Source organism: Neovison vison, chromosome 3 (assembly GCF_020171115.1).
Source record: "Neovison vison isolate M4711 chromosome 3, ASM_NN_V1, whole genome shotgun sequence".
Classification (NCBI taxonomy): Eukaryota; Metazoa; Chordata; class Mammalia; order Carnivora; family Mustelidae; genus Neogale; species Neogale vison.
Window position 1 is genome coordinate 112,182,619 of NC_058093.1, and position 23,874 is coordinate 112,206,492.

General features: G+C 48.5%; 1 protein-coding gene across 4 annotated transcripts in view; it reads left to right on the forward strand.

The window, feature by feature from the left end:
* Positions 1-23,874, forward strand: part of MYO7B (myosin VIIB) — a 102,056-nt gene that overhangs the window by 50,013 nt on the left and 28,169 nt on the right. For all 4 annotated transcript variants that reach the window (XM_044242702.1, XM_044242703.1, XM_044242705.1 and 1 more), the window contains 11 exons: positions 449-568; positions 873-1,015; positions 3,256-3,466; positions 4,149-4,284; positions 8,774-8,937; positions 11,189-11,326; positions 13,243-13,395; positions 14,093-14,191; positions 16,050-16,144; positions 21,323-21,407; positions 22,943-23,161. In XM_044242702.1, the coding sequence (XP_044098637.1) occupies positions 449-568; positions 873-1,015; positions 3,256-3,466; positions 4,149-4,284; positions 8,774-8,937; positions 11,189-11,326; positions 13,243-13,395; positions 14,093-14,191; positions 16,050-16,144; positions 21,323-21,407; positions 22,943-23,161 (1,563 nt within the window). The remainder of the gene's footprint in view (positions 1-448; positions 569-872; positions 1,016-3,255; positions 3,467-4,148; positions 4,285-8,773; positions 8,938-11,188; positions 11,327-13,242; positions 13,396-14,092; positions 14,192-16,049; positions 16,145-21,322; positions 21,408-22,942; positions 23,162-23,874) is intronic.

The window sequence follows — 23,874 nt, forward strand, 5'->3', positions numbered from 1 at the left end:
CCCTTAGGCCATCAGTCTCCAAGCGGGAGTGGCTTCAATTGGGGCATATCCAGAGGTCAATGGCCTGGCCTCAGAGCCTTCCCTGCCCATTGTTTTCCCAGGTCTGCTTATGGCACCAGCCCCTTCCCCAGGCCCCAGAAGACCAGCACAGAGCTAGTAAACCAAGCAGCCAGCATGCCCAGGACCCACTCAGCTTGTGCATCCTTCCTGAACATTCTGACACCCTGGTGCTTAGACAGATGCTGGGCCAGGGCAGACAGAGGCTGACCCAAACCGTCATCTGGCCTGACCCTGCTGGATGGCCCCACAGGCGTCCCCCACCCTCTCAGGCCTCGGGCATAGAGTGTCCAATCACAAGAGAGAACAAGACGTGACCTAAGTAAGTCCTAGGCACGGAGCCAGACCCTGCCTTGTTAACTGTGATGCGAGTTCCCACCTACCTTTCCAGGTGGAGTACCAGGTGCTCCGGGACTGTCTGATCAAGCATTCCATCATCATCCGAGGGGAGTCTGTCACCAGGCCCCTGAACATCACCCAGGCTGCAGACAGGAGGGATGCCTTTGTCAAGGTACAGAGTTGTGGGAGAAGGGGCTCACATATCTCTCTGTTGAACACGGCTTCTTGCCCTGCTGGGGAAGAGTAGGAAAGAGCAGAGATGGCTGAGTGAGTCCTGACACTGCCAGTCACCTGTCTGGTGATGGTGGGCTTCCTGGTCTCTCTGGCCTTCAGTTTCTTGCCTTTAAAGTAGGGATAGTGTCCTCAGTCCGTCCATGAGATCCGCGTGCGTGCAGCCTTTGTAGGTGAGCTTAGCAACGAGGGGCTGCATTCCGCTTACGCTCAAAACCCGTGGGCTTTACCCCATGTCTCCTCAGGGCATCTATGGGCACCTCTTCCTGTGGATTGTCAAGAAGATCAACACTGCGATTTTCACTCCATCTGCCCAGGACCCCAAAAATGTACAAAGATCCATTGGCCTCCTGGACATATTTGGCTTTGAAAATTTCCAGAAAAATAGGTATGAAGATCTCAGATCACCTGCTTTCAGAGAATGGGAGATCAGCTTAGCTCCTCTCTAACTGAACAGGCTGGAGGGTAAACATTCTGCCCCCCTCTGCCCCCGCCATGAGACCAGGAGCAGGGACCCCTCCCACCTTCTCACAGATGTGAGTGTGCTCTGCAGGCCTGAATGTGCCTGCAGTGAGACAGTCTGTGCACCCCTCTGACACCCCCCCACAGCGTGCACCCCTCTGACACCTCACCCCCCACAGCGTGCACCCTTCTGACACCCCCCCACAGCGTGCACCCCTCTGACACCCCACCCCCCACAGCGTGCACCCTTCTGACACCCTCCCACAGCGTGCACCCCTCTGACACCCCCCTACAGTGCGCACCCCTCTGACACCCCACCCTCCACAGCGAGCTACCAGCATCCCCAAGCGCGAGGCTGAAGCCCCAGCATTTATCACCTCTTTTGAGCCATCTGCTCTCCTAATGAACTAAAGTGAATGATCACGTGAGGCTGGGGTGAACTGCATCTTTAGACGAACTGTCATACTGGGCAGCGGCAGAAAGCAGGGGATGTGTGCCCATCCCTGACTTTGGAGTTTGGCCAGGGTAAGACAAGGCAGGATACCTCTGATCCTGCATCCCAGTGTCCCAGCACCCCAGGAGGGAAGCCCAAGAGCCAGAGGCAGGAGGCAGGTCAGAAAAGTGATGCCTAGCTGGGACTGTGATGAAGGCTGGGGAGAGGAGGGGACAGGGTGCTGAAGAGAGTCAGGCAGTGGAGCTGAATGAGGACGAGTGATGCCCTGGGGCATTATCAAGTGGCAGGAGGATGACAGATCAGGAAAATAAGGACCTTGGGACAAGTGAACAGGAGCACTCTGGGATTGCAGAATCCCCAGCCAGGGGGGGGGCGGGGGGCAGGGCGAAGGCCTGCTCACTGGATGCTGGGGGATGGGCAGGGCTGGCAGAACTCAGCCCAGTGCAAGGGCAGCTCTAAGGCACAGAAATTCAAGTGTGATTCAGATCATTGGTTTCTGTTCCCAAGAGGGACAGCTGAGCAGACCACACACATTAGACAGCTTGGAGGTGGACGAATAACTGGTTGCAGGGGATCCGGTCATTTATACAGGGCCCTTCCTTGAAGGAGCCACAAGCTGGCTTTGCTACAGGGCAGCAGTCACCTCCTGCAGGTGGCCACTGAGCACTCTCCAGGCAGTGTGCTAGGAGTGGGGGACACAGTGGACCTGTCCCCTCACCTCTTGGGCTAACAGGTGTTAAACGACCAGGCTCAGGTATGATGAGGATTTGCATATATGAGCAACCCATCCTGAGGAAGAAAGTGAGAGCCAAGGGTTGAACAGAATGAGCTGGGCAATGAGGAAGGAGAGGAGGGTGGTAGCAAACGTGAGACCACTCCAAGGCATGGAAGAAATGGGTACCTTCACAGTGCCATGGGAAGGAGGCCATGGTGACCCAGGCCACTTCCTGGGAGCTGCGGGGAGGCTTTGTACTGTGTCTCTGTCTGAGGAGAATGTGAAAACAGCGGGAAACCTGGGAGGATTGGAAGCCAGGGGACAAGTGGGGCCTGCTCTCCAAAGAGCTCCCCCTAGCAGCATGCGGAGATGGGGAGATAGAGGGAGCCAGCAGGGAGCCTCCCCTGGGTTTTTCCCAGTGAATAAGGGGGCCTGGACACAGGCCTCTGCCCATGGGAGTAGAAGAGAGTACACAGGTAAGGGTACTGTGATGGAGAAAGCGGGGACCAGACTTCGGCAGCTGACTGGAACTGGGGAGGAGGCAGGGAGAGGTGTCAAGCGTGACTCCTTGGTTGGTGACTTGAGCCAGGGGTGGTGAGTGGAAGGATCATTTCTGGAGGTGGGGTGCCCAGGAGGAAGAGCAGCTGGAGGATGGGGCGGGAGCAAGGAGTCTGACTGATGCAAAGCAGCCCAGCAATCATTACCGTTACCTGGTCTCCAAAATCTCATCTCAGCCCCTGGGGCTGGGGCTGCTACAGGACACCTAGTCCCCTAAGGATGATCTCATGATGACATTCTCCTAGTCTGTCTGCCGTGGGCTGGAGGAGGTGATGGTGGCAGAGACAGAGCGAAGAAGGAGTACACATGTATGCGGATGTGTGTCTGTGCCCATGCATGCATGGCCGGATGCAAGTGGCTGGTGGTCGGCGCTTCCAGCCAGCTCCAACAGGGAGCGAGCTGACCTTGCTCCACGTCTGGGTGTGCATTCCCTCCATAGCTTTGAGCAGCTCTGCATCAACTTTGCCAACGAGCACCTGCAGCAGTTCTTTGTGCAGCACGTGTTCACCATGGAGCAGGAGGAATACCTCTCGGAGAACATCACCTGGGACTACATCCACTACAATGACAATCGGCCCACACTGGACCTGCTGGCCCTCAAGCCCATGAGCATCATCTCCCTCCTGGACGAAGAGAGCCACTTTCCACAGGTAAGCCCCTGAGCCTGCGGACCCTCATGAGGGTGGAGACCCCTGCTCCTGGCTCTTGCCCTCAAGGTTGGGTAACTCCCCTGGGGTGGCCCATGGGTCCCTAGGTTGCTGAAAACTCTACCAGAGATTAGCAGACCAGCCCCAGCCTAAGCAACCTCCCCGCCTGGAGGCTCACCAACCCCACCCTCACCCCCTCTCCCCAGCAGCATGACATTGCGGTCACTGATTATTTACTCTAAGAACTCACCCCATGAGGGGATTGCTAAGCACCCATGGGCCAAGGGCTGCAGGGGTGCAAGAGAGGGAAATGCTTGCCTGCTCGCCCTCGAGGAACTCTGCCTATCCTTAGGGCAGTAAATTTTCAAAATAGTAAGAGTTCAGAGTCCAGAGAAGGGTGAAACCAGGGTTAGGGTACCTAGATAATTATAAGGAAGGCTGGATGGGGAGAGCGTGCACTGGAAGTTGGCAGACCCATTCTCTGCTTCCAGCTTGGTCCCCATTCACTGCGAGCAGTCACTTATCCCTGGGCAGCAGTTTCCCATCTGTAGAAGGGTCCTCAGTCATTCTGAGCCCGGTTGCTTTGCCCCTGTGAGGAAGACCCTGAGCCCTGTGGATGTGCCAGCTGACCTCCCCATGGCTGGACTCTGGGATGTCAGCCCATAGGGTGTCTGTGTTCTTCCAGGGGACAGATACCACCATGCTGCAAAAACTCAACAACGTCCATGCCAACAACAAGGCCTACCTGCAGCCCAGGAACATCCATGATGCCAGATTTGGCATCACCCACTTTGCGGGTGAGGTGTACTACCAGACAGAAGGTACGTGCAGCTCCTCTCTACTTCCCCTTCCTTCCAAATCTGGATCATTCCAAAAAGGCCATGGGAAGAAAGCTTGAGAGAACATGGTCATTTTGCAGAGCAAGCGATGTGATAGAGGGAATGGGATGGACCATGCATGGTTTGTGATAGCAGTGATAGCTATCAGTGATAGCTCTATTGAGATATAATTCACATACCATGTAATTCACCCATTTTAGCCTCAACTCAATGGTCGTTAGTGTATTCACAGAGGTGGGTAACCATTGCCATAAGTTTAGAACATTTTCATCACTCCAAAATGGAACCTCCAATTAATCATCAGTCTGCATTTTCCCCCAATCCTGGGCAACTGATAATTTCCATCCCTATGGATTTACCTGTTCTAGACGTTTATAGAAATGGACCCAGTGCAATGTGTGGTCTTTGTGGCTGGCTTCTTTCATTTAGCATAATGTTTTTAAGGTTTGTCCATGAACTCGCATGTATCAGAAAATTATTTCCTTCTATTGCAGTATGATCATATTCCATTGTGTGAATATAGCACATTTCATTTATCTCTTTGTCAATTGATAAACATTTGCATTGTTTCCACCTTTTGGCTATTATGAATATTGCTGCCATGAATACTCACATGCAAGTTTTTATGTAGGCAAATGTTTCTACTTCTTTGTGGTATATCAGTATACATAGGTATATATACTGATATAGTATATATACTGATATATAGATATATATATATACTGATATATATACTGATATATAGAATATATCAGTATATATACTGATATAGGTAATTCTATATTTATCTTTCTGAGTAATGACCCAACTGTTTTTTAAAGTGTCTGTACCAGCTCACATTCCCACCAGCAATGTATGAAGGCTCTAATTTTTCCAAATCCTTACCAACACTTGCTATTGCCTGTCTTTTTTAATGTTATCACCCCAGGGGATTTGAAGTGGTATCTCAGTGTAGTGTTGGTTTGTGTTTCCCTGATGCCTTGGGTATCTCTTCATGTGCTTATTGTTCATTTGTATATCATCTTTGGAGAAATGTCTTGTTCAAACCCTTAGCCCATGTTTTAATTAGTTGTCTTTTTATTATTGAGTTGTAAGAGTTCTTTATTTATTCTGGATATAAGTACCTTATCAGATATGTAATCTGCAAATATTTTCTCCTGCTCTCTGAGTCATCTTTTCACTTCTTGATAGCGTCTTTGAAGCACAAAAGTTTTTCAATTTGATAAAGTCCAATTATCTATTTTTTCTTTTGTTGTTCATACTTTTGGTGTCATGACTAAAAAACCACTGTCTGACCCAAGATCTACCTCTGTGTTTTCTTCCAAGAGTTCTTTAGTTTTAACTTTTTATTTAGGTCTTTGATTCATTTTGAGTTAATTTTTATTTGTGCTAAGATAGGCTCAGGCATGGTTTTGACTGGAGTTTTGACTGGAGGCCTGGGGTGATTAAATCTATTGGTGTTCTTCGAAAAATGAGAAAGGTAGTCAGTGTGCAGCTGTGGTCAGGATAATGGATCAGGAAGCCATAGCAGCATCTCTGTGGCTCATATGGAGAAATGAGGAGGAGCTCTGGTCTGTATAACTGGAAACTCAAAGTCAGGGATGATCTGTGCATACTTTTCAGTTGGAGAAACAAGGCAGTAGGAGGGACTGACACCTTCACATTAGAAGAGGTGAGGTGTTGGGAGATCAGGGATCATTTCTATTGCAGAATGAGAAGGTGGTGGCTCCTTCATTGTCCCCACCTGGCCCTGGCTTTGGGGCTCTTCAGAAAGGGAGAGACCAGAGCTAGCGGGACCTGCAAAGTCCCAGAACATAATACACTGAGTCCCATCCCAACCTCCATTGACGATTCAAGGCCAATTTTTATTATTTGAAGTGACATAAAACTATTGTTGTGTATGCTATGATCAAGACAGCTTCTTTGTAGACTTTCTGAATGGAAAATTCTATTAATGTTCATTAAAGCTGAGACTGCTAGTTTTTCTTTGGGTGCCATGCTGTGCTGATGAACTAAGCCCCACTTACTCTGCCTACTGGGGGATTGAGCTTGGGGTGCCTCAGTACACCCCTCCCTTTGAGAACACCACAAGTTGGGGATGCTCTGCCTAAGCCTAGAGAGGCACAGAGTGCCACCAAGTGTCTGCTCATCCTCCATCTGCAGAGGGCAGCCTCCCCAGCATGCAGCTGGGAAAAGCGTTTGTGTGCACAGCACATGCTCGCTCTTGTCACCCCCAGTTCTGTGAGTCCTCGTGGTGCCCTGGAGCTCCTGGTACAGTGCCTTCCCCCCACAGGCACTGGGGGCAGAGGCGGGGAAAATCGGCTTCCTTCCCCCTGACTCAGTCTCCCTAACCCCCAACCAGGCTGTGCAGGTTTGCACAGAGCACCCCCGTAAAAGATGAGGTGACTTAAAGGGGCACAGTGGGAGAGGAAACTCAGGGTCATGCCCTTGTGGGGTCAACTCTAGATGTCCCAGGAGTGTAGCCCTACAGCAGACCCAAACCCTCACCAGCCTGGTTTTGAGAAACAGCTCTTCTTCATCACCTTCTCGGTGATCCTGTGTCCCACTTTAGGGCATGTCCATTCTTACCCATGCCCAGAATCATGCCTCTGTTAATAATTGGCTAGGACTGCCATATCAAATCTTCCCAGGTAGGAACAGAGATGCACTTCTTCATGGTTCTAGAGGCCAGAAGTCCAAGATTAAGGTGTGGTTGGCTCCTTCTGATGTTTCTGGCATCTTTAGTGTCTCTATGCATCTGTGTCCTAATCTCTTCATATAGGACACCAGTGGATTACAGCCACCCAAATAGCCTCATTTTAACTTAATCTCCCCTGTAAAGGTCCCATCTCTACATATAGTCATAGTCTGCGATACTGTAAATTAGAATAAAAACATATGGATTTGGGAGGGATGCAACTCAGCCCCATAACAATGCCCCCCCCCCAATTTCTGGATTCTCAGTCTTCTTGCTGGAGGGACCCCTGGCCCTAGTAGGACCTTCTAGGACTGCAGAGCAGGGCTGGTGGAGGGGCCGGGGCTACCAGGCCCACAGATCCTCCTTAGCAAGCACAGATATGTTTGGTTCCTAAACCCATTCTGTTAGAGAGCACACATGCACTCACACACACATTCAAACACTGCCTAAAGGGATACATTCTGTCCCAAGACCTGTGCAGTTTGAACTCATAATAAGAAGGGAAATGTGCCCTAAGGACCTCCTGATCAGAGCCACAAACCTATCCTTCACCCAGAAAGACAAGTGGTGTGAATGCCTTCCCTCTTTCCATTTTGGGCTCCCAGAAAGAGCAGAGTAGCTTCCCCCCTACGCAGGTTTTGCAGGACATTGGAAGTAACACCCCCCCCCCCAACAACGACAACAACACACTCACATAGACTGGCTGGCTGGGGCTGTATGCAGATACTCCCAGAGCTGTCTGGGCTCAGGGGCAAGGGCAGGAGTGGCCACGCCTCCCTCTCCAGACTACAAGCTCTCTGGACATTACCAGGCTGCCAGATTTTCAGGGCTTACTGGTGGGGGCGGGAGGCTTCTTCACTCTGTCCTTTAACTCCTTTTCTTTGTAGCTCCTTTATATGAATAAGTAGTTGCCCCAATCAGATCTGCTCAAGGTCACCCAGAAATTTAGTGGGCCAGAGCCCTCCTGAGAGCCCCCAGGCATCTCACTGCAGGGAGATCTAAACTGTATCATGAAGGGATGCACCATCTGCCATGGCCACTGGTCGGCTCTGGAGCTGGTCGCTGTGTACTTGGCAGTTACTGTGACGGCTATGGCTGGAGGTGTCGGACCTGAGCCACTCCTGTCCATGGTGCACTCAGGGAGGGCTCTGGCTGGCAAAGAGGAGGAAAAGTCCTCTGGCCACCCCCTGACTTGAGTAGTAGGGCCCATGAGAAAGGTCCCACAGAAACCAGGGGATCCCCAGGAGGGCCCTGAGGAGCCTCCTGGAATAGACAATGCTTGAGCTGGTCTTGAGAATGAGCCGGAGCTGGCTCAGCTGGATAAGCAGGGAAGAGTGTCCAGCAGCACCTGGTGGGGGCTGGAGGTGTGGGAGAGCTGGAGCCTCTGGGGTGCTTTGGCCCCAGTGGGGTACAGGGCCACGGGGGCCCCAGGAGATGAGGGAGGGGATGAGGCGCCACCATGCTCTGATGGCGGAATAGCAGAAAATGGGTTCAGGCAGGGGGTTGTGGTGTGGATGGTGGGTGCAGGGGCTGGAGAGTTTAAATGTGGGTGTGACACACTGGTGCTGGGAAGAGCTGAGTTCAGGCCCCAGGTGCAAGGAGCTCTGCGGACTGGACAGGGAGATCAAGGGAGGGATGGAGAGGGCAGCTTCGCTGGGGGCTCCTCCGGGCATCTCGAGGTAACCAGAGTCCCCACCTTATTGCTTTCCGTTCCCCTGTGGGTCAGAGGGGATGCTGAACTGGGCTTGCAGGTGGGCTCTACTTCTCCCACAGGCTTCCTAGAGAAGAATCGAGATGTACTGAGCACAGACATCCTCACCCTGGTCTACTCCTCCAAAAACAAGTTCCTGAGGGAGATATTCAAGCTGGAGTCAGCAGAGACCAAACTGGGCCATGGTACCATCATCCGGGCAAAGGCAGGGAGCCAGCTCTTCAAGGTGGGCTCCCATGGGTGCCCTGCCAGGGCCTTCTGGGTCTCTCAGCCCTTAGGGCCTCGGGGGTCAGACGTGCATGCACAGAGACCTATCACCTGGGGTCTCAGTTGTTTATCCAGGGGCCAGAAGGGAGTATAAAACAGGAGTGGGGTGCTGCTACTGCTGTGTGGATGGCGGTAAAGGGACAGGTACCTGGGGATGTGCCTGCTTCTGAGTGTGTGGTGGTCCGGTGGGGGCACATCTGCTTTCGTTAATTGTATTTTTCTATAGTGATCTCTGTGCATATGTTGTATGTGTGTGTGTATTGTATGGTATGTGTGTACAGTGCGTGTGTTTTGTGCAGTGTCTGTGGGGAGTATGTGTGGTGTATGTGGTATTTGGTGTGTGTGGGGATTGGGGTTGGGGGTGTATTTTGTGTGATGTATGTGGTGTGTGTGATGTGTGTATGGGTATATGTTTGTGGTATGAGATATGTGTGGTATGTGGGGGAGTGTACTATAGTACAGATGGTATGTATGTATATGGTGTGGGGGTGGAGGGTAGTATATGTGGGGTGTGCGAGATGTGTGTATGGTATGGGATTTGTGGTGTGCGCACATGTATGCTATGGCATGCGTGACATGTATATGTGATATGTGACATGCGGTGACGTGTGTGTCTGTGGTACAGTATGTATGTTTTATGTGTATGGGGTGTGTGGTGTGTATGAGGGTGTGTGTGCTATGGTGTTTATGATATGTATGTGTGATGTGTGTGTTATGTGTGGTGTGTGTGGGCGGGTATGGGGTGTGTGCTGTGGCAGCAGAAGCACTAAGGGCTGCTGACCAGGAAAGTGGGCAGCAGAGAGCCCTTAGTTCTCCTCAGGGCAGCCTAGGATTTCCTGGGAGGGTGAGGGTCTGCCCACCCACTCCTTGCCTTGCTTCCACCCCTTAAGAATGACTATTCCAGAAAAGCCTCATGCATCGTCTAGTGAGGAGCTCCTACATCCCCGGCCAGTGAAGCGGGGCTAGCTGAGTGGTTCGGGAATTGGAGTATAGACTGAGGAAACTGCACTCTGTGCCTTGCATTCAGCACTGGCCACAATGAGGTGCCCTTGACCTTTCATTATGCTCCACCTGACCTCTGGAGGAGGCCTCTCCAGAGACCTCAGGACCCACCATGTGCAGAGCAGGCCTGGGGAGGCACCAAGGAGCCATGAGGCTGGGCAGGAATTGCCCCAGTCTGGACCTAGGTGGAGCCAGGCTGGACCCTGTGTCTCACTGAGCCAGGCTAAACTCTCCCCACCTGAGGTCAGAGTACAGGCTTGTCCTGGCTCTGCAGGGAGGGGGTGGGGGGGCAGGGGGCAGAGCATGTCCTGGAGATTTCAGGGAACAAGAGGACAGCAAGGGAAATGCACATTATTTTACAAACCAGGACAACAAGAAAATGCTGCCCATTGATATTACAAGGTGCTGATGATTGCATCCTCTTTTCAGAAGTGTTAAGACTTGTGTCACCAATTAATGCAATTTGGCACTACATACCTTTGCTAGGGTGCATTTGACTTGGGAAGAGTTTGATCAGAGTGCATCACCCAAGATCAGCATTGCACAAAGCACACACTGAGCCACCTGGGGACTTGGCGCTGGCTTCCTCTTGCATCCATAATTTTGTCACATCTACTTTAAAACAATACACATGGGTGTGCCTGGGTGGCTCAGTCGTTAAGCATCTGACTTCATCTCAGATCATGATCCCAGGGTCCTGGTATCAGAGCAAGCCCCTTCTCAGGGCTCCCTGCTCAGTGGGAAGCCTGCTTTTCCCTCCTCCACTCCCCCTACTTGTATTCCCTCTCTCACTGTCTCTCTCTCTGTCAAAAATAAATATATAAAACCTTTTTAAAAAAAAAATAAAACAATATACATGTACTACAATCTTAAAATGTGCACTATAAAACATTTTTTTAAAAACAGACAAAACCAATACAAAAACTAAATACATAGAAGGGTAGAGGTAAAAAGTGAATGTTGCCAGTTTTCACATTCTTTCCCATTCTGTTGTATCATCTTGCACACCCCACTTGGGTAACCCCCACCCCTGAACAGGATACCTTGCCCCATCTTACCCACCAGAACCTATGATGGGCCAGTGTATGAGGGGCTGAAAGAATGCAGCCCTGCCTATCTGGGACCTTGTCAGAAGCCTTCACCTGGGTCAGCTGTGCCCCAGGCCGAGCTGCCCAGCCCCTGACTTAAGCCTGTTTTTCTGCCTGCAGTCCACAGACCCCGGCAAGCGGCCCTCCACGTTGGCCAGCCAGTTCAGAAAGTCCCTGGACCAGCTGATGAAAATCCTGACCAGCTGCCAGCCCTACTTCATCCGCTGCATCAAACCCAACGAGTACAAAAAGCCGCTGGTAATGAGGGGAGGCTAGGGGCATGCGGGGGAGGGAGGGGGCATCTATTAGATGAGTCTGATGGTATCTAGGGTCACATCTCTCCCTTCAGCGGGCCTGGTCAGCATGAGAGCTCTCTGCCCCCATTCTAGAGATGGGGACACTGAAGTAAGGTGACCAGTCTAGACCATTGAAAGATCAGTGACTGGCTGGGCTTTCGATAACCCAGAGCTCTGCTGTCTCAGTCCACCATTCAGGCTGTGTGCACTTGGCCAGGTGATTTACTTCTTTGAGTCTGTTTTCTGTAAAGTCAGAATTGTGCCTGCCTGGGGGAGGGGGCGGAAGCAGCAAGAACTGTACGTGATGTTTTGGCAAATCTGCATGTGTAAACCCCACTCAGTAAGGCGCTAAGGGGCCCCGCAACTGGTACTAGAATGTCAGAGGCTGGCAAGCTGATGGTCACCAAGACCTGAGGCCAAGCGGCTCTTGGCCAATCAGATCTTTGAAGAGTGGTTTTATCCGCATATATATAGTGTGGAGTGGGAGCCAGGTGCCTGCCCAGGAGTCCCAGATCTGTGGGCTTGGGGATCCCACCCAGAGGCTGAAATTCAAGACTCCCAAACTGGGAGATGTCATCTCAAGGGAGATAAAATGACTCAAAATATTTTATAAGGGGAAAAATTAATATTACATTAATTATATTTTTGAATAGAATGAAACTATAGAAAATTGGGACTGGACTAGGAAATCTAGAATGTGTCTTCCTTAGAGGCGCAATACCTATATTTAGATAATAACTGTGCTCCCGGGGGCTCTCTGCCCACACCCACATCTCCCTCTTGCGGAGCTGTGAGATGGAGGGCGGGGCCTGAGGCTGATGTTCCGGTTTCCACAAGTCTTTCAGAGACCAAGGCTGCTATAAGAGGGAGGGGAGGAGCCAGGGGTGGGAAGGGGGCAGGGGGGGAGGGGGCAGAAAGGGGGGGGGGGGGGGGGGGGGGAGGGAGGGGGCAGAGGGAAGGCGATGGAGGAGGGAAGCGGGGGTAGGCAGGCAGGCTCAGTGTTTAAACCTGGCTCGGTCACTTGGGAGTGTTGGCCCTGAGCCTCAGGGATCTGTTTTTTAACTGGAGCTAAGTACTCCACCAGGTAGGGCTGTGGTAAAGATTAAATGAGAAACACTGAGCCCACAGGAAATGCTCAATAAATCGGAATCAATTAGTTGCCAAAGACTAAATGCCATAAGCAGTTGTTTCTGGGGCTCTCAGTGTTTCCAGGTGGGTAACTGGCTCCTGGTGGAGTTCCAGATTTGAAGGTGTGCCCCTAGACCCCAGACATTCCTGGCTTGGAGGTTTAGAGGAGGTTCACTAGAGGCTAAACTATGTAGAGTCTGGGGTGGTGGCTGAGTCCCCACACCCCTGGGAAAAGCATCAGGCCCATAGTCCTGTTGGCCACGCCTGTCTTTGAGGGGGAGGGGGAGGGGGAGAGAGACTAAGCTAGAATAGTTTCTGACTCCAGGTGGGAAATGTATTCCTCCATTCTGCTACAGTGTGGGAAGCAGAATGGTGCCGGAAGTGCTGCAGGGGTGCCCACTCCAACACTGGCAAGGCCAGGAGGAAACATTTAACATGACAAATGCAAATGACTTTGATATTCATAGCACTTTGCTTATCCTGAGAATGAGGGAAGTATTTAGTGTTCTCCTGGTGTCACAGTTTGTATGTTACCGACTTTTACCTCCTCAGAAACACTTTCAGGACTTTTCAGTGACTTCAGACCAAATACCTCTCTCTTCAAAAGAGACTTTTGGTCAAACCAAGCATTGTTGAGTTGTCTCGCATCTGGGGATGGCTGCAGGGCTGGGGTTGCCTCGCAGAGCCTCGCAGACATGGCCACCGCGTGCCCGGGCTCAGAGAGCGGGCCTCCCACTTTTGCCCCCACAGCTCTTCGACCGGGAGCTGTGCATCCGGCAGCTGCGCTACTCTGGCATGATGGAGACTGTGCACATCCGCAAGTCGGGCTTCCCCCTCCGGTACACATTCCAGGAGTTCTCGCAGAGGTTCGGCGTGGTGCTGCCCAGCGCTGTGCGCTTGCAGGTGCCTGTTGCCCTCCGCCTCAGCAGACTGGCCCTAAGAGGCAGTAGTGGTAATCCTCAGAACCCCTGCCACCTCCAGGTACCCCAACCTCCAGTCCCAGGGGTGTCCTCGAGCTGCCCTCCTGAGGCTAAGGGTCCCTTCCCAGACTCCAAGCTTTGCAATGACCCTTGCTCCTCCCTTCTTCTTATCTCCTCCTGTCCCAGGTCTCACTCTCTGGGTGTCCTGGAAGTGAGGGAGCCTCTAGAGGCTCACATGGTCACACTCACTGGATGAGGCCAGTGGCTGGATATGTTGGTTCTAGGAGGTGTCTGCGATTTAAAGCACATGGTAGCAAGCTGGGGAGATGATGTGTGGCTGGATTGCTATTTGGGACAGGAGGTCCTTCCCATCCTTCCTCAAATAACAACATCCTGAATTTTGGACTGCCCAAGTACCCAACAGCCACACCGAGTCTCCAGGCCTGTAAAGCATGGTGGCCTTGATGTTCCAGGTCCTGGGTGCTCCCTTGGGCCCCATCCTTCTTTGGAAGTGCCTGAGCCTGTGTCCTTGCTAAGCAACACTGACGGTGAAACCCAAGATAGGAGGAAGACTTGAATCCCAGAAAGTCTTTGAGAAGGGACCCTCCACCCCTCATCTTGGGGTGGGGTTGGGGGGCTGCTCCAACTCCCCTGAGTCACTCCTGTCTTCTCTTTGGCAGCTTCGAGACAAAGCTCGCCAGATGACTCTGCACATTGCTGAAATGTGGCTGGGAACAGACAAAGAGTGGAAAGTGGGAAAGACCAAAATCTTCCTGAAGGTGAGCTTCTGAATGTGCTGGTCCTCAGTCTCCTCCTTGGGGCTGTTCCCATGCCCACCAGGTAGCATCCCCTCACCCACCCTGAGCCAATGCCATGGGAGACTGCTCCAGGGTTGACCCCCACCCTGAGGCATCCCCGTTGTAGAAAGCCATGCTGGAGCCATGCAGGGGGCAGGCAGGAAGGAAGGCAGGGGGAGTATGGGGAGGGCTCAGTCCAGCCTGCAGAAGTCCAGGAGGTTTCTCAGAGTGGGGCCAGACCTGAGGATAAGGAGGAGCTGCTCCAAGCCACCAAGCAGAACCAAGAAGGAGCTCAGGGTAGGTTCCCACAGTCCCTGAGAATAGGCCTCCTTCTCTGTGCTAGGAGCCGGACCAGGGAAGTCAGGCTGGGGGAAGCTCCACCTCTTTAGAGCCCTGGGGATCTAGTGCTTCAGTAGAGGGAATCCATTTGCTGATTCCCCCTCACCCCAGAAGAGCTTGTCCTTGGCCAGACGCATCCAGGCAGCACCACCCACTTCCTACCTCCATCTCTCACAACTTACAGGAAGGCCCAAGTCACACAGAAACAGCTTGTGGCTGACAGGCTGTAGCCCCTGAACCTGGCCTTTGGGCCCTCCAGGACCACAGGTTGGGTCAAGAGCGACTGAGGAGAGAAACTCCACATTTGCTAGCCTTGTAAGCTGTGGGTGGGTGAGCAAAGAGAGAAAGAGGAGGGAGAAGAGAAGGTCAATGCCGGAAGCACGCTCTGCCAGCCACCCAAGCCCCACCCCATCCCTACCACCCCTTCCTAAGTCCTCCACTCCCTCTACTTCCACACAGAGTCTGCTTACCCATCCTCTCTGTTCCCAGAGGGACCTCCCTGCCCTGACCCTCTAGTCAGTCCATCTGTTCATCTGTCCATGCATCAGCCAGGCCTGTGCTGGGGCTCTGGACTTAGACAAGAAGGAAAAGGCAGAAGGGCTTCAGATTCCCCTGGGGAAGTGAGGCTGGCAGAGGGAAGACATGGAATTCTCCCAGGGTGCTGTCCAGGAAGCTGGGACAGACGTTGAGGGGCACAGGGGGGAGATCAGTGTGGGTAGGTGGTCAAGGAGGGCAGGAGGAGAGTGCCCATTGCTTCACTTCTCTCCCTCCCTGGATGCTCCTGGAGGCTACCATCAGAGGTCTGATGTGTAGTTCTATGTCCCCTGTGCCCCCCTGGGAAGAGGCTTAGTGCTTGCCTAATGCAACTGATGGAGGTAGGAGAGGCCACCAAGCTCCTGCCTCTCCTCACCACTCACCAAAGGACCAAGCTGCTTTCTTTTCTACAAAGATGGTCCTTCTCCTACAGGGACTAGCATGGCAATCCCAAGGAAACAGTGATCCAGGTGAAGTACAAGGGAGGCCAGAGAAAGTCACAGCTCAGGGGCAAATGCGGCTCATCAGCTCACTTTGAATCTTACTCAAAGCTTGGGGGAAATATATTTCTATTGAAACAAGCATGAATCTGTACTACAAGTTGAGTGATATTTCACATGAATTTTTGAAAATGAAACACACCTTCAGGGAAAATTTGCCCCCTTGTTACCCAAGAAGTACCAAGTAGAATTAGCAAGAGGAAGTTATTTCTACTCCAGAGTAGAAATAAATTTGCCAGATTGAATAAACAAGAAGAAAGAACTAAAATGGGAAGTTCTTGTATTGAGAAATAGGGGTGTTGTTACAGCTCCTATGTCTGAGCCACATCAGGATCAATCTGAGGGCCCCCTTCCCCTTCTTGCCCTCCTGGGAGCACATATGCTCCTTCTGGAGATAGGGTCCTGGCCCCGGGTAGGGTGTGCAGATGAGTGGAGGCACCTACATGCTGGGATCTCCTCTGTTCCAGGATAACCAGGACACTCTGCTGGAGGTACAAAGGAGCCAGGCCCTGAACAAGGCAGCAGTCAACATCCAGAGAGTCGTACGAGGCTACAAATGGAGGTGCTGGCTCTCCCCAACCCCCCTCCCACCCACACACCCACATCTATTCGTGGGCTTGTCTGCCACATATATATATCCTCTTTGGTGAAACATCTGTGCTTGCTGTTTGCCCAGTTTCTGATTGGATTCTTTATTGAGTTTTGAGAATTATTTATGTATTCCAGATACTAGTCCTTCTTAGATGTGTGGTTTGCAAATATCTCCTCCCAGTCTATAGTTTTTCCTTAAGTTCTCTTAAGAGGGTTTTTGTAGGGCAAAATTTTTAGTTTTGATGGAGTCCAGTTTATCCAATTTCCCTTCAGGGAGCATGCTTTTGGTGTCACATCTAAGATCTTTGCCTGAAGGTTTTCTCCAGTCTTTTTTCTAGAAGGTTCTATGTTTTTCAGTTTGCATTTAGGTCTATTTTCATTTTGAGTTAAATCTTGTCTAGCATGTGAGACTTAGGCTATGGTTCTTTTAAAAAATTTTCCCCAGTGGATGTTGCTCCAGCATCATTCATTGGAAATCCCATCCTTTTTTCAGTGAATTGATTTTACACTTGTGTCCAAAACCAGTTGGGCATATATGCAGGTCTGTTTCTGCATTCTCTGTTAGGTTCCACTGATACATGTATCTGTTCCTCTGGCGGTGCCACACTGTCTTGTTGACTGTAGTTACATAGTAAGTCTTCAAATTGTATAGACTGATTCCTAGTACCTTCTTTTTCAAAATTGTTTTAGCTGTTCTGGGTCCTTTGCCTTTCCATATACATCTTAAAAAGACCTTATCTATACCTACAAAAAATTCTTGCTGGAATTTGGTTGTAATTAATGTTATATATCAATTTGAGGAGAATTGACATCTCCTATGTTAAGTTCCCTAACCCGTGAATTCCGTTTATTTAGATCTTCTTTGATGTCTTTCACCAATGTTTTTTAGTTTCTGGTATACATGTTCTGTATGTGTTTTGTTTTTTTGAGACATTATAGATTGCGGTTTTTTTGAGACATTATAAATGGTATTGTATTTTTAATTTTGGCATTGATATGTTCATGGCTAGTCTAAAAATATTATTGATCTGCATGTGTTAACTTTGTTTCCTACAACCACTTACTTTTTATGGATTTCTTGAAATTTTCTATGTAGATAATTACATTATCTGTGAATAGGGACAATCTTACTTCCTCCTTTCCAATCTTATGTCTTTTATTTATTTTTCTGCTTTATTGCTCTGGCCTGAACTTCCAGTATCATAAGAGTGGTAAGAGCAGACAACTTTGCTTCGTTTCAGATCTTGGGGGAAAGCACTCAGTCTTTAACCACTAAGTATAATGTTAGTTGTAGGTTTTTTGGTAAATGTCCTTTTTCAACTTGAGGAAGTTTCCTGTTTTGGAGAGTTTTTCTCAGAAATGGGTATTGAATTTTATTTTTTAAAAAGTTTGTATTATTTGATATTATCATGTGATTTTTTTCTTGTTTAGCCTTTTAATATGGTGGTTTACATTGATCAATTTTTGAATCTTGGACCAGCTTTTCATCCCTAGAGTAAGCCCTACATGGTCATAGTATATAGTTCTTTTTATATATTCCTGAATGCTATTTGTTAACATTTTGTTATGAATTTTTACATCTATATTTATGAGATCTATAGTTTTCCTTTTATTCTTGTGTAATGTCTCTGTCCGGTTTTGATATCAGAGTAACATTAACTTCATAAAATCAATTAGTAGTGTTTCCTCCTCTTGTATTTCCTGGAAGAGATTGTGGGGAATTGATGTGAATTCTTCTTTGAATGTTTGCTAGAATTCTCCAGTGGAACCATCTAGGCTTGGAGACTTCTTTCTGGGGAGTTTTTCATTATCAATTCCTTAATAGTTAAAGGGCAATCAAAAGTATCTATTTCATACTGAATGATTTGTGGTAATTTGTGCTTTTTGAGAAATTAGTCCATTTTATCTTAGTTGTCAAATTTATATGTATAGAGTTATTTGTAGTATTCTATAATTATAATTTCAATGTCTGCAGAATCTATGATGATAACCCGTGTTTCATTCCTGATATTGACAATTTGTGTATTTTTTTCTTTGTTTTGCTAGACGTTTGTCAATTTTATTGATCTTTTCAAAGAACGAGCTTCTGATTTATTGATTTCCTCTATTGCTTTTCTTTCTTTCTGTTTTCAATTACGATGATTTCTGCTCTTTATATTGTCTCTTTTCTTCTTCTACCTTCGGGTGTATTTTACTCTTTTTTTTTAGATTATTAAGGTGGGAACATAGATAATTGATTCAAAACCTTCCCTCTATTCTAGTGTAAAATGCTACAAATCTCAGCACTGCTTTAGTTATGTCTCATTCATTTTGATATATTGTTCTTTCATTTTTATTCAGTTCATTTTTAAAACAATTTCCTTTGAGACTTTCTTTTTGGCCCATGTGTTCACACTTAAAAGTATGTTGTTTAGTTTCTAAGTGTTTGGAGATTTTCCTGTTATCATACTATTATTGATAGCTAGTTTGATTTCACTGTGGTTAGAGAAACACTCTGTATGAGCTTAATTATTTTAATGTTGATATCTCCCTTATGGCTCAGGATATGAACTGTGGTGTTATATATTCTAAGAGCGCTTGAAAACGATACATATTCTGCTCTTTGGTGGAATGTTCTAAAAGTGTCAGTTAGATCTTTGTTGATAGTGATATTGAATTTTATATTCTTGCTAATTTGTTTCCTAGTTGTTCTACCAATCATTGAGAAAGGTATTGAAGTCTCTAAGCATAATTATGGATTTTCCCTTAAAAAAAAAAGATTTTATTTATTTATTTCACAGAGAGAGATCACAAATAGGCAGAGTGGCAGGGAGAGGGCAGGGGGAAGCAGGCTCCCTGCGGAGCAGAGAGCTGATCCCAGGCCCTGGGATCGTGACCTGAGCCCAAGGCAGAGGCTTAACCCACTGAGCCACCCAGGCACCCCAGATTTTCCCATTTTTCATTTTAGTTCTATCATGTTTTGCTTCATATATTTTTCAGCTGTGTTGTTTAGTACATAAACATTTAGGATTGCTATATCTTCTTAGTGGATTTATCCTTTTATCATCATGCTATGTCCCCCTTTGTCTCTGGTTATTTTCTTCGCTCTGAAGTCCACTTTCTCTGATAATAATACAGCCACTCCTCTTTTATTTTGGTTACTATTTACAAAATGTCAACAGAGTTGATATATATTTTTCATCCTTTTACTTTCAACCTGTATTTCAATTGAGTTTCTCATAGAACAGCCCATTACTGCCAAGTGGTGATGGAAATCCAGGATTCCTCAGGGGTCTCCACTGACACAGTGCTCATTACTACTCATCAAGGGTGGCTTCCCACTCAGCGTTCTATGACATGACCCTGGCAAGGGCAGAAATCTAGGCTCCCTACTTGGTATTTTTTGGCGTAAGTGGGGCTGGGACCACAGTTGTTTTGTGGCTTTTCACTGGAGTAGAATGGTTTTTATTTAAAAGTTTTCTGTTTTGCTAAGTTGCCCCTTCCCTGATCCTTCTGGTAGAAAGAGAAGGCTTTCCTTGGGGTTTTTTGATCTGTCTCCATTGTCATTTCTGAATTACTGACTTCATCAGCTCCTGATCTGGGGAATATGAGGTAAAAAGAAAACCCAGAGAAGTTACCATTGTGTCACTCCTGGGATCTAAGATCCTTAACTGGTCTGCCTTCTTCTCTCCACATTTCAGTCTTCTTATATTTGTTTTATATAAATGTACAGTGTTTTTAGTTGTAGTCAGCAGGAGAAATAGGAAAAAGTATGTCTACTCCATCTTCCCAGAAGTGATCATCATTGATAATTGATAGTGTTCTTGTTCTTCTGGACAATACAATCAGATAAGAGTAGTAAAGAAAAGATAAAAAATTTGGGTTTTTCAACTTCAACTCTGTTGACATTTTGGATTCGATAAATCTTTGTTGTAGGGCTGTCCTGGGCATTATGGGATGTTTAGCATTCCTGGCCTCTACTCAGGAGATGCCAGGGGCACCCTCCTCCCCCAAGCCCCAGTCATAGCAACCCAAAATATCTCTAGACATTGCCAAATGAGCTGGGGGGGGGGCCAAAATCACCCCCATTTGAGAACCACTAGTATAAGTATTACAAAGGAAACAGATTATCTTTATTTTATTTTATTTTTTTTTAAAGATTTTATTTATTTATTTGACAGACAGAAATCACAAGTAGGCATAGAGGCAGGCAGAGAGAGAGAGGAGGAAGCAGGCTCCCTGCTGAGCAGAAAGCCCGATGCGGGGCTCGATCCCAGGATCCTGAGATCATGACCCGAGCTGAAGGCAGCGGCTTAACCCACTGATCCACCCAGGCGCCCCCAGATTATCTTTATTTTAGATAATTATTTACTTCAGCCTCATATTAGAATCACCTAGGGAGATAGTTATACTCTATGTGCCTGTATACCAAAATATATTAGATAGATAGACAGATAGATCTTCTCCAGACCCATCAGCAAAGATTCTGACTTGATTAAACTGGGTAGGACCTAGACATCAATAAATATTGAAGTTCCCAGAAGGCTTTTAATATGGTTGAGATCTACTGTCTTAAGCCTAAGAAAATATCCTGAGAAATTATTAAAATGCTAAGGAAACTCAGATAAGTATGAGATAAAGGATACATCTATATGCACCAAGCTCACTTCCCCAGAGGTCAGGTTTCAGGTTACTCTCTCCATATTCAGCCCACTTTCCACCCTACAGAAGAGTACCCAGGCTACCAGGGCCTCGCGGGGTTGCCCTCCTGCTTTGACCTGCCTCCAGAGAGGAGTTCTGGCCTGGGATTCTGACCTGGTTCCCAGCAGACACCTGGGCTACTGGCCAGAGTATCAGGAGAAGTCTGGCAATGAGTAAAAAGTTAGAAATGAGTTTTATCCTTTCGTAGACCTTTGCAAAAAATGAGGAAAAATTTCCTGATTGCTCTAAAAAACTAGACTGTCCTAAGTCACAAATTTGAGTAGTTGGCAATATTTTAAGTTCTTAACATGTGTGTCTTTGGCTTATAAAGGCTTCTGGGAAAGAAATAATGTAAGTATTCATTTTCCTTGGCATTTCATTATCCCTCTTCCCTTCAAATCATTTTTCCCCTAAAGGCTTTGAAATGTCCGAGGTTGTTGCACACATATTCCTGCATTTTTCCCTCTAGGAAGGAGTTCCTGAGGCAGAGGCGGGCAGCTGTGACCCTCCAGGCTGGATGGAGAGCCCACTACAACAGGCGGAACTTCAAGCAGGTGAGAGAACTCACTGGAGAGGCTGCTCCACTGAAAGTTTGTTCATGTGACTATGAGAGCTCAGGCAGGGAGGATCCGATCACTGACTCATTACAACAGACTTCAGATTGTTTCCTCAGCGCTCCACACACTCCCTGTTCAGCATCATTTCAGGTCACATGGTTTGTGGGCTTCAGTGTGTTCTCTTGAAGAATTTTGGGTGTCTCTAGAGCTAGAATGAGGTAGCCTGTTCTAAAATCACATCATGATTGTCTTTTCTCAATTTGCCGGCAGCAAAGTAGGTTGATGGATTATTCTTAGTTTCGAGCTCTTCTAATTTCTTAGCCACAGTCACTGCTAATGAGTGTCTGCTCAGCAAAAGAACCAGAGCAACCTTAACCACACCCTACTGGGCCTCACCTGACCGCGTGACTTTGTCAAGGATATGACTGTGGTTGGGACATGCAGTGGTCACATCAACAAACCAGGGCCAGGAAACCAGGCTCAAGGAACCAGGACCAGATGAGCTATGAGAAGCTAGAATTCTGTGGAGGAAAGTGAAGACCCCACTGGACTGTGGAATGATGCTTTGGGGGCAGAGAAATACCAAGAGGAGCCTCTGAGGGTCCAGACAGGAGAGGCTGGAGGACAGGGAACAGGGGAACAGCAACAAGATGCACATCTTTGCATTTTGAAATTTGACCCCAGGCCTGCCCATGTACTGTGCTCACAAAGCAAGTAATGGCAGCTGACATGGATGGAAAAGCTACTTAGAACCATTGCTTTGCATGCATCGTTTTATTTATTTTTAAACCAACCCCATATGTCAAGAAACTGAGGCATAGAGAGATTAAATAATTTTCCCAGGAGCACACAGCTAGTAAACAGTAGAGCTGGGGTTTGGATGCAGGTCTGTAGAACTTCCAAGCTTGGAGCATGAAGCATGACCCCACACACCCGGCACCCACTGGGTTGGTCTTTGAGAAGCCAGCAAGACTCTTCCAGGGGCTCAGGGACTACTGTGCACCAAAGCATGTTTGCAGCATAGAAATGGGTGTTTATCAATTTATTATTTCCTCTTAATTTTAAAGATCCCAGAGATTAGCTTAATGAAGCCAGCCATAGGCTTCCACACAGGTACCCTAGCTTCTGACAATTTGGCTGGACTTAGCTTTAGGTGTGATAAGCAAGTCCCCTTGGAATCCCATTACTCATGTGACCTCCAAACCAATTCTGTAATCACTAACCACCAGAAGAGCACTTTATTGTCTATGCCGTTTAACAATACTTATTTAACACTTATTTGCATGCCAAGGACTGTTCTAAGTGCTTTGCAAGTAATAACTTACTTAATACGCTTATGCTTGTAGGTGCATAAAATTTTAGCACTAGCCTTTTGCCAAAAAGCAGATACCTGTGAAGTTTATTTGTAAGGTCTCCGGGGGCATATGACTTGCCTCTCTTTCTCTCTGTCCCTTTGGGAAGGCCTTCTCCCTGCTCTTTGCCCTGCTGGGTCCAGGACTCCTTTTGAGCATCTGTCCCTCTTGTGTCCACAGATCCTCCTGGGTTTTGAGCGCCTGCAGGCCATTGCCCGGAGCCAGCTGCTGGCAAAGCAGTACCAGACCATGCGGCAGAGGATGGTCCAGCTGCAGGCACTGTGCAGGGGCTACCTTGTGCGTCAGCAAGTCCAGGCCAAGAGGAGGGCAGTAGTGATCATACAGGCGCATGCCAGGGGTATGGCTGCCCGGCGGAACTTCCGGCAGCAGAAAGCCAATGTAGGTAATCGGGGCACTCTTAGGCCGGTGAGGGCTGACTGGGGCCCATAGCAGGAGGCAGTCAGGAGGGATGAACAGCAACATCGAGCACTCACCAGACACTCCTATCCCCTCCATGTCTAGAGTTATTGCCGCAGCAGGTCCTCACGCCATTTGGGACACCTAGGTCATCCCCAGAAGCATGTAGGATTGGCGTAGGAAAGGCATCATGTCAGCAGGATGGTCTTATACCTGGAACCTGGTGCTCGCTTCGGCAGCACATATAATAATATACCTGGAACCTGGAAATTGAGACCCTTGGTCTCCTCCTTTTAGCCCTGGGGACGGTTTCTCAGCAGGACTGGTCCCTCCCTGAATGACACAGGAAACCAAGGCCAGATGAGCTATAGGTGACCACAGCTCCGTGGAGGGGGGCAAAGGCCCCTGGGTGACTGGGCCATGGCATGACACGTCTGGTTAGAGAAATTCCAAGAGGGGTCTTGGAGTGTCTGGGCAGGAGAGGTTGACGGGCAGGGAGCTGGGGAGCGGCACAAGGTACACATCCCTGCCTTTTGAAATTTCACCCTTGAGATACCCTTTCCTCCAACGGGCACCTGAGAGTCAATCTCTTTCCTCAGTACTTGCTCATTTGGAAACTGTGATAAGGAAAAGGCTAGGATGAAGTCTACGCCTGCTCTAGAGATGAAAGTTGGGTCTGCTGAGCACATTACTAG